This window comes from Ornithodoros turicata, chromosome 2 (genome assembly GCF_037126465.1).
Source record: "Ornithodoros turicata isolate Travis chromosome 2, ASM3712646v1, whole genome shotgun sequence".
NCBI classification, from domain to species: domain Eukaryota; kingdom Metazoa; phylum Arthropoda; class Arachnida; order Ixodida; family Argasidae; genus Ornithodoros; species Ornithodoros turicata.
The window spans coordinates 10,529,964-10,544,242 of record NC_088202.1 but is presented as its reverse complement, the minus strand read 5'-3'; the positions used below and the strand labels follow the sequence as shown (position 1 = coordinate 10,544,242).

At 45.2% G+C, this 14,279-nt stretch overlaps 1 protein-coding gene across 1 annotated transcript; it reads left to right on the top strand.

Annotated features, from left to right (window-relative positions):
* Positions 1-4,160: 4,160 nt before the first annotated feature.
* Positions 4,161-7,289, top strand: LOC135384314 (uncharacterized). Its single transcript, XM_064613519.1, has 3 exons — positions 4,161-4,348; positions 4,423-4,638; positions 7,148-7,289. Exons 1-3 carry the CDS (start codon positions 4,161-4,163, stop codon positions 7,287-7,289), a joined length of 546 nt encoding a protein of 181 aa, XP_064469589.1.
* The last annotated feature ends 6,990 nt before the right edge of the window (positions 7,290-14,279 follow it).

Sequence of the window (14,279 nt, the reverse complement as noted above, 5' to 3'; positions counted from 1 at the left end):
CATTTCTCACTTCGCCTGCGCTACATAAGGGATTGATCAGAAATCGCTCCTATCAATTCATGGGGCTTGGTTCGGGGAGCCATTCTCTACAGCCAACCGGTCTTACACGGCATCTCATGAGCTTTCTTCATGAACAGAGACTTCGATGTATGAACATGAGAGAACTGTTGTTCTGAGGCTACAGAGGCTACAGCTGGCTAACCTTTTCTGTGACTTTCATCTTTCATTGTTACTTCGATGTATGTTGGCCAGAAGCTTGATGATCTGCCTCGGCGTACACCGCCCAGCTGAAACGCGCATGGTGGTGGCAGAGGCCCGAGAGCTGCCAGTAGGGGTCTTACGGCTCAGAGAAACTGTGCGCCATTATCTACGCCTCACCGCGGAACACCGTCTTCACCCGTTGGTTTCGAAGCTCAAAAGCGGAGGCACAACATTCCTCGCTGCATCCCTGCTGTAAAGCCGTTGCTACCGGTCTTTGTTGGGAGATCAATTGTCCCCATGTCCCATCATGATCATCACCTTATCATCATCATCATCACCATCAGGTTCATCACCTCATCCTCAGGACACATCTCATCCTGCCGATTGTGCATTGGGATAGTGGGCCGCACCTCATGTGGCGAATTTCCCCATTCATCATCATTAATTCATCTGTTGTTGTTGTAGACGAGTGTCGTCCACGCTGAACGAGGAACTCTTTGCTCACTGAAGGGAATTCTCAAGATAGTTTGATTGATTTGATTGACTGTAGAAGACAAAACGGAAGATATTGAATTCGGTCACCTGACGAATTCAGCTACTCCCACATAGGAAATGAAACGAATGAAAGGAGAAGAAAACTGAAAAGATGAAAAGGTAAAAATAGAAAGACATCATCCCTCCCAGTCACCGAACTGTACGTGCACATGCGTAGCTACATCCCCTAGAAGTGAACTGAATTGCAAGAAACTAACAGGAACGGGGGGAACTCGACGACACATGCCTAGGATGCGGTCCTAAAATCACATTCCATATCACTGCTCACTATCAAGTTGACAAGCGCTGATAACGCCACGTTTCTCTTCTTGGGTTCCCACACACCCAGCACCTTGACTATATCGAAGGTTCTATTGTTCAAGCGGGCTAGAGCAGACTTCAATGTTGCTCTTTGGGATGCATATCTTGTGCAGTGCATAACGATGTGTTCCGTGTTTTCCACAGGTGCACACACTGGACAGTTTGCTGAACTAGCCCTGCTGACATTATGGAGAAGCAGTTGACCATACGGAACGTTAAGGCGAAACCGATGCAAAAGCGTTTGTATAGGTCGCGGTATGCTGGACGGAACACGGAATTTCAGCTCCGGGTCAATCTGATGAAGCAAGGATGACCGCCTGTCGACTTGCAGTCATTGCCTTCTGCATATGTCTTCTGTCAGCAATTTTAACATGTGTTTCACATCTGACGTGAAATATGTCACTGTGTGTTCGGTTGACGATAGGTGCGCTATATCCGCCATCTCATCTGCAGCTTCATTATCTCATATGCCAACATGTCCAGGAATCCACTGAAGCAGTATGTCGTGGCCAGTATCTACCGCTTTCTTGTATGCGACGAGAATGTCCCGAACTATTGGGGGGGGGGGGATATGTTTATTAAGAAAAAGAAAGGAAAGGTCAGCCAGACGAAGGTCGGCTTGCTATTCCAAACAAAAAAAATTCAAAAAGGGAAGAAGGAAAGAAATTGGGACGAAACGAAAAATAAGGAAAGAAAAGGGGAAGAACGAAGGAGAAAAGGGGAACTATTGGCATCATACAGCCACTTCCCAAGAATGATGTTATGGCTTGGAGGCCGGCCTTTGAATCGCTATATATGACCCATTGCGCGGGCACCTGGTGTGCGGCCACATACTGCATTGCCAGCTTCATGGCTACCAATTCCGCTGCTGTCGACGGTGTTCTGTGGGAAAGCCTTGCCATTCCTTCTCTACTATGTTGTGGTACAACCAACGCTGATGAAGACCCAGACGTTGACGTCGACCCGTCTGTAAAATTGCGGTCCTAGCACGATGGCTCTCCATCAGAGACAGACAGTACTGCTTCAGCACTGGAGATGGTAGTGAAGCCTTTTGGTGATATACACCAGGAACAGCCAGCGCGATACGAGGAAGTTGCAGTGTCCACGGGGGATCGACCGCCGTTAATGTCAACTGGACTTTTGGTAACGCACTGGGATATGGAGCGATCACGTTGATGAATTGCGAATTTCGACGTGCCACCTTCCTTGCAAGGGGGTGTTTGTGATGCCGCGTGCATAGACGAACGTAGTGCGGCACTTTTCCCTGCGTCCTCAGTACATCTAGTGGAAGTTCTCTGGCTTCTACTGTAGTTAGGACATTTGAAGTTGTACAAGGTACACCGAGGCAGACTTTTAGGCTTTTCGGCCTAAGGCCTTTAGGCCTCTCTGACGTGTCGCTTATTCCATGCAGTACGGGCAAATGGTAGGCCATCATCTACCGAATGGGTGCTTTATGTATCGCGAAAAGAGACGCTGTCGACATTCCCCAGAGGGAGCCGCTGATGGTTGTTGGTACGTACGTCGGTTCTTTCCTTGAGATGTTCAATGTGCGCAGCCCACGAGAGCTGCGAGTCGATGATTACTCCCAAGAACCGGTGATAAGACACTCTCTTTATTGGCTGGCCGTCAAGCTTTATTTGAAAATTCTTCATTTTCTTTCGACTGTAGGGAAGAAATACGGTTTTCTCGACTGATATGTCCATGACCCTCTCCGTTAAGAAGGAGGAGGAGGAGGAGGAGTGTCGTTGGGAGGAACCCGAGAGGTCTGCCTGCCTGATTAGGCAGGCATGTTTCTCGGGAAGGGAAAGGTGGTGGAGAGGAGGAGAGGGTGAAGTGGAAGACCGAGCGGAATCCGCTCGGGGGGAGGATAGCTGCGTCCATGGGCCGACTTCAGGGAACTGTGCCGGCATACGCCTATTACACATCTGAGGGAAACCCAGGAAAAACCCCAGACGGCACAGCCGGCCCGCGGATTCGAACCGCGGACCTCCCAGTCTCCAAGCGCACGCGTTACCGCTGCGCCACCGGAGCTGGTCGTTAAGAAGGAGACCGTACAATCTAACGCATTTTGAAGGCGCTGCCGCAATGCGGGCATCTGCACGCCAGAGCACCATATACATATGTCGTCCGCGTACATACTAATGTGCACATTCTTCGGCAACCGTTGTGGTAGGTTCGCCATGACCACGTTGAACAGCAGGGGACTTAACACGCCGCCCTGTGGCACCCCGCTTGAGAGGCCATGACTGTCGCTATTCCCGTCTCCCTTCTGCACATACACTGACCTCCCTTCAAGGTAGTCTGCGATCCACCGCAGAGACATACCTTGTATTCCAAGGTTATACAGATCATGTAGGACGTGGCTGTAACTGACCGTGTCGTACGCCCTTTTGATGTTTAAAAATGCTGCCGCTGTGGCGCGACCTTGCGCGCGTTCATGTTCTACGAAGGTCACCGGTCTAATACGCTGTCCATAGTGCACCTGCCTTTAGGGAAGCCAGACGTGCATTCTGTAAGCAGCTTTTGTGTCTCGATGACCCAAGATAGTGAATTAAGGGAAATGCTGTCCAAGAAATTAAGGGAAGCACCCGAGCTAGCGCCATACGCGGCAGTCTTCTAAGACAGCGTCAAGCTCCTCAGGTCGCTCAACGAACAACGTAAGATCGTTCGCATACGGAGAGATCCTCCATCGACTTGTGCCCGGCAACGGTAGACCCTGAATGAAACGGTCATTCTCCACCATACGAAGAAAGGGATCTATGGCTACGTGAAAAGAATCGGTGAGAGCGGGCAGCCTTGCCTCACACTCTTTAAAGGGACCGAAAAGTTAATATAAACCTATCGAAACTTTAGGTTCAGTGAAAAGCTTGAACCTTCTAAAGTTCAAATGTCAAAGAACTCCGCTGAAATCGCTGTAGTTTTTTTTTAAATCGAATTTTCGATGATTGCATGTCTAGGTACCTAGTAGGAAACCGGCAGTCTCTCAACAATGGCATCACACCGCGCCATCTGTCGAGGACGCATGTAATACGCGCGCTTCCACTCGCTAATCCGGTGAAAACGAAAGTGGCTGTGAGCGTCTGCAACCACTTTCTACGTCGAAAATGTCGAGTCTCCCGAACCTGAGTGCGCTAGAACTCCGCATTCTAGAACTATCGCGCGCACAGAACTTCTGTTCGTACGATAGCATGCCGGAAAGTGTGTGCGTCGCAGCAGAAGATTCATCGTCCTCAGATATACCGGAGTCACCGCCGTCCTCACCAGGATCTGATCGTGCCGGGAACGCGGGCTGGTTAGTGAAATTTATATGTATTAGGGAGAAGCACTTGTTTAAGGTGAAACAAGCGCTGTTTTTTCGTTGTGCAGGTGTTCTTGCGGGAAGTGCAAACCGATGGATACCGCGGATGAGTGTTTGTGCTGCCGGGAGGTAGAGAACGTCTGTAAAAAGCAGACGGTCAACTGCATTACAGACAACGAATATTTCGAGATACTCTGCCTCGACACCGAAGTTCTGCGAGTGTCTTTTACGTACATCCGAGATACTGAAGAGTATGGCAACATACGTGACATCGCCGTGAACAAGTGAGTGTTTACGCGCTACTTGAACGGCAAACTGAATGAAAAAACCTCATTTCTGCAGGAAAAACCATTATATCGCCTATCGGCAATTCACAAGGTGGATATGGGGTGGTCTGGGAAAGCACCATAGGAAGATTCTTCCTGCCTGCGTGGTGCATGCCATTAGGGATGCTTTTCCATCAGATGTGTATAAGGGCTTTGAACCTGCACACTTGTAAAAATGTATATTGATGCCTGCAAATTTTCATTTCTAGCTTGCTGCGAATTTTTTCATTGCTTTTTCCTTTCAGATAGTCCCACAATGTTGTAATTATTATGTTTGTGCATGGATGCCTGGGAGCATATCTATTTGTACATACTCATGTCTTGTATATATGGAGAGTAAATAAAATAATTTTTATCATTGTACTTCACCTGAACTGTGTTTATAATTTTTTATACACTAGAGATTGACCAGGTTTGCAAATGCTAATTAACGGTTGAAAACACTTAACTTGATTTCACTGAAAGGAGCACTTGTAACTGATCTATTATCATATGACCAACTAACATTTGTAAAGAAAGTCCTTAGTGCTGACTTAAATGGTATAGCACCTCTTCATCTCAGTTCACAGTTAACCATGCAGCATCGGTGTGGGCAAGAGTACTCGAAAATGGCTACATAATTTATTATGCAGTAACAGGCACACACTACCTTTGCAATGCTATTTTTTAAGATGAAATACACTGACACTTTTCTGCACACAGTATTCGATTCGCCACCATTCGACAACAAAACTACTGTGAACAGTCTCTGTGAATGAGAATGACTGTACCCACGTATTCTTTTTTTCATAAGTTCTCGGTGACTGTGACCGAGATACTTTTGTAAAGAAATTTTGACAGTCCTCCAAATAGAAACTGGCTTCAGTGTACGCAACAGACTTCTCGGAACAATTAATTGAAATATAATAAAACAGCCGGAACAACATTTTTTCACAACTCTGTATTTTTCTTTTTTAATGTCCAGCAATTTAGGAGACAGAATAGGACTTTCTGCTCTCTGATGTTTTCATGTACTTCATAGAGCTGTAAAACCTGAAAAAAAAAATAGATAAGATACAGAATGGAAGTATAAACAGTTTTGCCTTTCACTTTTGACCTTAACAAGAAAGTTACATTTTACCATATATGTGCTTTTGTATCCTCCTGTTGATGAAAAGGGTACAGGAATAATACTGGAGCACGTAGATGAAGCTGAGAACTGTTCTTCGAGAGTGTGCTAATTGTGAAAAAAGAAATATACGATGAAAGTTGTACAGAAACAGCAAATGTCTGCTGACAAAAGTTTTAGAAACCTGGATGTTACTACCTCATGTAGTTTCCGTCCAAAAGTAGGACTACTCGACATTCTTCAGTCGCAGCACGGTGCAGAGGTGGAAGTTGTGGCTAGAAAAAGATTTGGCATGTTCACAGGGTCATTAGTGCACACCAACATACATGACAACATAGACAACATGATGGCTGCAAACTCACAATTATTCAACAGCACAAGAAACGGAAAGCATGAGTAAAAAAAGATAGCGTCCATGCAGCACGTGTAGAACCACATAATCTCAGGGAAGAGAATTTGTGGCCGCTTCCACATTCGGACACAACAGTGAGAAGTGTGCCCCGAACTGATGTGGTAACCTTGCATGATTCACTGCCACTGCGACATGCTTTGAACAATTCCAGTAGTGGGGCTTCAAAGACAATGAATTTTCGCTGTTCCACTGGACATTCAGGTGTAGTGGTGTCTCTAGAAAATTAATTGGCCATCTTTAATCATAAGTTTGCTTCAACAGAAAGTGTTCCTGTACCCTTCAAGGAAGCTATCCTCAGATGGGCAGTAGCTCTCATCAGTTTCTTCTCCCACTGTTGATGTCATACTGATGTTCTGCACCTGTCCAAAGACTCCAAAAATGTTACAAAGTGTGCAACACGTAACAAAGCTAGTGGTTCCACCTGTGGACTTGGCAGAATCTGCGAAGTGGGGGTCGATGTAATTATTGGCCCACGTGATGTCCTTTCAGGTGTCTTTGTGTCCGTGTAAGGATTGCAAAAATATTATCAATTGTATACAGACTCACCCCTATCCTACCTCTTGAGCAATCACACAGCTGTAACTGGTAGAAGCAAGAGGGGGAGACGAAGCCACTGGTAGGAATGCTGTCACTCCTGGCAAATCCGGATCATCATTTTTAGCATACCAGCTTCCAGCTATTTCTGTCGTGTTAACTTGAGTGCCTGGATCACACACACACACATACACACACGCACACACACACACACACACACACACAAAGAAAAAGAGTCATAAGAAATGCGGATCACATTGAGCACTAATCTTGTATACACTTCTTACATGCAGACTTCATAGTGGTTGGAGAGACAGTGCTGCAGTATGCATGGTCGAACTCGACTACAGTTGTTTCCTGCAAAGTAGGAAAGTTCAAGTTTACTGAGTATATTTGGTTTTGAATTCTTGCAGTGCAGATCTGGACAAGACTTTTTTACTGCGTACTTCACAAACAGTGTCCGTCGACGTGGAAAATGTGCTGGCAGCATCAGTAGTGTCATCCGATACGGTGACTTCCTTGCACAAGTTCATGAAATCATTGCAGTCGACCTGAAACAGTTTTAAAACTATTTCAAAAAAGAAATTTTCAAAAGATGACCAAATGATGAGATCTCTACATACTACGAAGCAGCCCGGCGCCACTTCAACACCGGAATGTCCCTAAAATTAAATTTGTTCATGTTCACAATGCCCAGTAGGTAGGATAACACAAGTTAAATGGTATACGTCATCGCTATATTATAATTTATACATGTGTGACACCTGCATACCTGAGACGTTGTGTTGAACCCGTCTCCAATGCGAAGCAGAATAACAGGTGACGGAACGGCAGTTTGCTTCAGACGTTTTCGCACTTCGCCAACTGCGGCATCTTCGTAGTCATCGGCAGAAAAATGGGATGATCACACACGACACGACTGCTGTATCTCATAGCCGAGTGCTTCGAACCACTTTCGTTTTCGCGCATTGTCCTGTGGAATCTTGTGGTAGAAAACGCCCGTCGTCGAAGATGAACGATTTCCGCATCCCCGAACGCCACAACGTACACCAGGGATTCGTAAATACGTGACACAACAGTGACAGACAAGTGATTTGATTACTTTCACAGACTTCCACTTTATGCTTCGCGCTGCCGGTATGACCACCCACGGCGTAGATAACACAGACCAGCACCAGACGGTCTTGCAAACGGCACGGCGCGTCGTAGCTGAATGTTTTATTAGTATAGAAACTATGTTCTTCAAATGCCTGGAAGTGAACGTCATTTTTAAAGTGACGTTTAGTTATAACGATAATGTGTGTCAACTTTGTTCTCTAGAAACTAATTGTCACGTGGTACAGGTTGACCAATCCCGGACGCCCTGGACCTGAAACCCAAGTTACTCTTTTTTGTCGTTTGTTGGCAGCACCGTCCATGTTCCGGCAACCTTCAAAATACTTATATGTAAAAAATATTCCGATTTGTGAGGTAATGCTTTCTCTGTGTTATCAAACAATGATAATGTGCAGGATGGTGGGCCAAAATATGGGGGTTATTTTTCACTTTTCGGTCCCTTTAAAATGGGGAATGCTGGCCCAACTTCTCCATTAAGTATGAGGCAACTCAACTGGACTTTGTAGATGTCGCACAACAAAGCGATGACATTATCAGGTACACAATAATGCCGAAGTCGGGAAAACTAAAATCTTGACGTACACAATCAAATGCCTGCTTCTGGTCCACAAAAACGACATAACCTGAGGCACGCCGCTTAGTTGTGTATGGGCAATAAGCTGAGCGATGCCCAGAAGTGTTGAATACATACTTCGGTCAAGTACTGCGCAACACTGGCCGGGGTGCACCAACGTAGGGTGGCACTCCCGTAAACGGACTGCAGCGACAGAGGTAAGAAACTTATATAGTCGTGATTAAGCAAGGTAAGGGGGCGCCATGAATGGGGAACCGGAAAAAATGTTCCCGGAAGAAATGTCCCCTGGAAAATATGCCCCCCGGGAAAAATGTCCCCTCGAGAAACATCCACTCTTGGTATGCGTGGAATTTTTGCGAAATCCCCGGTTGCGATATTGCAGGTCTTGAAGTCCTCCGGCTCAAAATAAATACTAAAATTCCTAACCATTTACTAAGGGTTTTCACTTTGAAAGCTCGACCTACTTTCACTTACGATTTCTCGTAGGGAATACACCGCAATCAATTTCACGTTCGTTGATACAACGTGACACAGGTTTGTGCTCTCTGAGGTTTTCCGTCGGACTTTCCTGATGAATGTCGGCTCACTTAGCCCTGAAGTCGGCCCAGGACGCATACTAACCCCCTGTCACCCCCCTCCCTCCTGCTGTCCTCTGTCAACGCCTGTACACCGCGTACAGCAATAGTTGCTTCGCAGCGCTAACACGGAAAAACATTTTCTCTGCTAATTAGCACAAATGTGAAGTGTCACAGAAAGTAGTACGCCGTCCAGTTTCAACAAATCAGCAGAGAAGACGTCATTCGGATTGACCAGGAGCATGTCAAGTTCTTTTTTTAGAAGTGTGCAGATCGACGTGCACGTTGATGTGTAAAGAGGAAAATAAAATGCGGGGGGAAAGCAACAAAGTTGACAGACAAAAATATATTTCAGTATGTCTAGCGGTATCACATTTCGGGAGCCCCATGACTGTACAGGCCGCATTGTTGCAAGACACAATGAAGTAAATTCACTAAAACTGACGCACAGCGACTACCTAGGCAAAGAAATGCTATGTGTGAATAGTCATTTTAAAATGGAATTGAATACGAATAAATTCAGTGACTAGTTGAATAACCGTAATTGGATACATATACAACATATATTGGAATACAAACATGTACGGTACGTATATGTATGCGTAAGTATAGCGCTTACTCTTTTTTTTTTTTTTTTTTTGTTCTCCATGTGCCGGGTCTCTTCAAATATATTCAGTTTAGTAGAAGCATCAATTCGATTTGGAATTCGAACATTGAATTCCATATTTGATTAGGAAATGGAATAGGATATACGATTACTCGCTTCGGTGCTCAAAAATCCAAACACTCACACCGTCCTACACAGGGTGTCCCAGAAAACGTGTCATTGAATTATAATAAAAAAACTACGCCACCTAGAATCATGCGGTCAACGGCATTTGTTCTCATTAGGTTTTTGCCACCTTGTAAAGTTAATGTCATGTACCCCAAGTTTAATTATGCAAATATTTGCGAACTGAACTCAGAAATTTGCCAAGGGAAGGTCACTTTTTTACCTTACCAATATGAAGAGCGTGCCGAATTCACTCAAATTCATGATAATTGACAGTGATATTCACGAGCTGTCCCATCGGAAAAAATCGCCGAATATCATGCTTTTCGGAGCACCGGACCATAACGCGCGATGTCTTTCTGAGCGCAATCGCCCGCAGTCCGACGAAAGAAGGTTCCGAAGCCAGCCCACCAGAGTGATAGTAGAAAAAGTTACAGTTCCTAAAATTGGGAGAGGGAAAGCATTATCCCAGCGAAAGTCGGACGTGATAAGCCATGCCTGCGATATCTCTTTCTGCGATGTCGGGGAGGGCTGGGTTTCCAACCCCCTTTCGTCGGACTGACACAGATTGCGCTGAAAAATTCATCGTGCGCTATTCTGTGCGACCTCCGTAGAGCATAATGTTCGGCTATTTTTTCAGGTGGGATAGCTCCTGAATATCCCTGTCAATTATCATTAATTTGAGTAAATTAGACACGCTCTTCACATTGGTGGGGTAAAAAAGTGACCTTTACTAGGCAAATTTCCGACTTAAGCTCGCAAAAATTTACATAATTAAACTTACGTTACACGACATTCACATGAGGAGGTGGCAAAAACCCAGTAAGAACAAATACCGTTGTACCGCATGACTCTAGGTGGTGTAGTTTTTTAATTATAATTCAATGACACGTTTTCTGGGACACCCTGTATAGTAAAGTCAACGTCCGAAGTCGACCAGTCCACGCGTACCAAAAGTGAATTTTCCTCAGGGGACATTTTCTCCAGGACGTTTCTTCCAGGGAACATTTCTTATGGGGACAATTTTTCCGGGGGCATTTCTTTCGGGGACATTTTTTCCGGGGACATTTCTTCCTGGACCCCCATGAATGAGGACTTTGTGGATCCGACCTCGGTTTGGGTATCAGTACTGCATGCCCCATTGTAAACTCTGGCTCGACTGCACAACCGAGCAGCAGATTGTTAAAAAGGCTCACAAAGCACGAACATAACTGTGGCCAAAACGTCGCATAAAATTCGGCTGGAAGACCGTCCGGACCAGAGCATTTGCCCCGCTTGAGCTTCTTAACGCACGAATCATGTTCTTCGGGTATTAGATCCCTTTCAAGGGCGAAAATCTCATGTGTACTGAGCATTGCACAGTGGTTGAAAACAGTAGAACTGACGCTGGAACTGCACGCGTGTCCTCCTGGGGGAAAACGTGCTGCTGCATTATCTGGAGAATGCGCGCCGGTTGTAACGTTAGAGTCCAATCGGGTAAAAATCAGTGCGACATAACCTGATGTTTTTGTCAAACTTGTGAGCTGTGTCACGCAGTGTTTCTTGCCCAGCTACTGCATTAGAATGCGAAAATGCGATTTGAGACGCCAACGACGAACGACGCATAAGTTCAAGGTGTCTGGTCTCTAACGATCGAAGATACACTGTCATAACGGGAGTCAAAGGACCACCGCGTCTTACCAACAGGGCTTACTCGGCGAGATAGTAAAAGTTTGAAGATATTGTGAAGTACACCCTGAAAGGTGAGTGTATTTCATTACACCTACAAACTTTTACACTTTGGGGGGGGGGGGGGGGTGAGTTATGGTAAACCCACCTTACACCCAAAAAGGGCGTAAAAAAGTTTAGTGTGTAGCATTGTTTGCGGCATTCAAAGCTCTAACCCTCCCGAAATCGTACACTTGGTAGCGCATTTGGAAGAGGGAAATGAGGAGTAAACCCTTCTCTCCTATGCAAATTTCTTCCTGAACCCCTCCACAATTTTTTTTTTTTTTTTCAGGCTACGCTGGTTACCTTCACAGAAAAAGCGCTACTTGTTGTGTGTCATATCAGTGTTCAAGAGAAGGTTGAAGAGTTTTTAATGTGGCAAACGAATAAGTTATTAATTAAAAATATTAGGCACAGAGCCTACCAATCTGTACCGAGCGAAATATTGAACGCTGTAAGGATTCATATTTATTTTTATTCTACTTTATGTCATATTTATATCTTACTTGCTTGAAAATGTGTTTCTTCATTTCACTTTTTATTAATATTCTTAGTTCATTTACCTTTTTCTCCTCTGTCGCATTCCGCATCTAATTAATATTGCGCATATGAGCAAAGAAAATAGCCATGTCACTCCTAGTCTTCCCACCTGGTTTTCGGGCGATATGACCATTTGAGCAATATGACTATTTTGGCCTTCTGGACACCTTACCCTGCCCTCGGGATCGCCGTTTTTGGCCTCATAGAGGTGGGCAACGTCACGACCGACGCCCTGGGGGATGTTCCTCCTGGGCCGGCTTTTATGGGAGCTGTGCCGAGATATGTATGAAAACGTCTGAGAAAAACCCAGACAGCATAGCCGACAACGGGATGGAACCCGGGTACCTCCCAGTCTCGACGTGACATGGCCACTGACATGACGTTCTGATCACTTGGGCCTTATGCACGCTCGGGCCCTATGAGATGATACCACTGCTTTGTCCTGTTTCAGAAGTTCCGCATCTCAACTGCGTTGTGTAAATGATCGTGGTGTTCCGTTTCCTGTCCATTGCTCGTTTCTTGGTCACTACACCTTTGTATATGACGAATAGCGCAAAATTAGAGAACAAGGGTACGGTGGACAGTCGAGGTGTCACTCCGCTGTCTGCTTCTGTCTGTTCTTTCGTTGCTCCAAAGCGAAATTTCCTTTGTCACATTCAAAGCCGTCGAGTGGCTTTAGAACACATGTGCTTAATACGGGCTCATAAATATTGGACTGTTTCTAATAATGCCACCAGAGTATGTATAATAATCAAAGTTATTCAACAGCTTACCGGTCCTTTTGCCTCAACCCTCTTTTTTTTTAATGGAATAGCATGCCGGCCTTGGTCTGGTAGACATATCCTTCTAATAACTGTATATCCCCCCCCCCCCCAATCCTCGGGGCAAGACGAGATATCGCGTGGGGTAAGATGAGAGTCGTAATGAACTGTACACACTAGATTTTGCAATCCAAGCACCTACACAGCCCTCTTGAGCTCACCGCACACATGATGTGCAATAAAACCACTCAGAACCCGGTGCCATTTCCCTCCACCGTCCTTTGCAAACAAGGTACCGCCAACCTGATGTGTCGCTGGTCGCTCGCTCTTGAGTGCGCTTCTGCTTTGCTGGAAATATCCCAGGAAAAAGGAAAATTTGCTGGGAAATTCTTGGTAATATGCAAAAAAGGCATCTCTGAGGAACAAGAATAAAGCCACTTGATGGTTGACTTATCAGTTTCTAAATTACATTAAATTTAAACTACATTAAGTTGTCTCGTCTTGCCCCGTGCATATCATCGGAGATGCATTAATTTTTCAGTTAAACACCGGATAACGAAGAGTGCCCATATTTTGCATATATCTAGATGATGAATAGAAAAGTAGCATGTGTACCTACATTGACAGAATAAGCCTGAGACACGCTGCTGCACGGCTGACAAGAAAAAGGACTACAGAATATCGCGCCCTTTTTGCGGGTCTTTACATTCCAGGCAGAAGTAACCGATTTTTTTTCCTCTCTCTTCAACGCAAACACCAATCCGGATAATACTCATGTGCAATAAAGCGAACATGCAGAACCACCTATGAGTGGAGCAGCGCGTCTCGCAACCGCATGGAGCAGCGCGTCTCTGATACAGGCGGCGTGGAGCAAGAAATGTCGCATCTTGCCCCGTGTCTCATCTTGGCCCACCTTACGCTACATGCTCCAGTTTGACAGTTCATTTTAGGTTTACTTCCTCAGTTCAGTTTAGTTCGCTACATTCGGCTTTAGTTCATCAATATAATTGAAATTATTGTAACATTTCGGGTCGATACAGTACCCGAATTATTACCATAAATTATTTTCTTTTCCGTTTATGTTTCAGGTGTTCTGAGTGTGCGATATCGGTTTCAGCTTCTGTCGCCGCTACCAATTATATTTCCGGTATCAAACCGTTTCCGTTTCTGTTACCTTTCCCTCCCCTAAAACACTCTAGCCTTTTTGGACAATGTAGGACTTCGGTCTTTACTGTGAGGCTCATCAACCAAATCACTGCGAGCAATGGGGTAGAGTGCAGGCGATGAATCACCCCCATCATCATCATCACAAAAATAAAGTTGTTGATTTTTACTGCGTTGCCGTGGAAGGCTGCTATCTATACGTAATCATTATCAGTTTCAGGTACTAGCGCCACAAATATGCCGGTTAGTTTCTGCCTCTCTCCTTCTGTTTTGTCTTGTGTCCTCATTGGCGTATTAAATAGCGTGGTTTGTAGTCACGTGGTATCGATACACCAC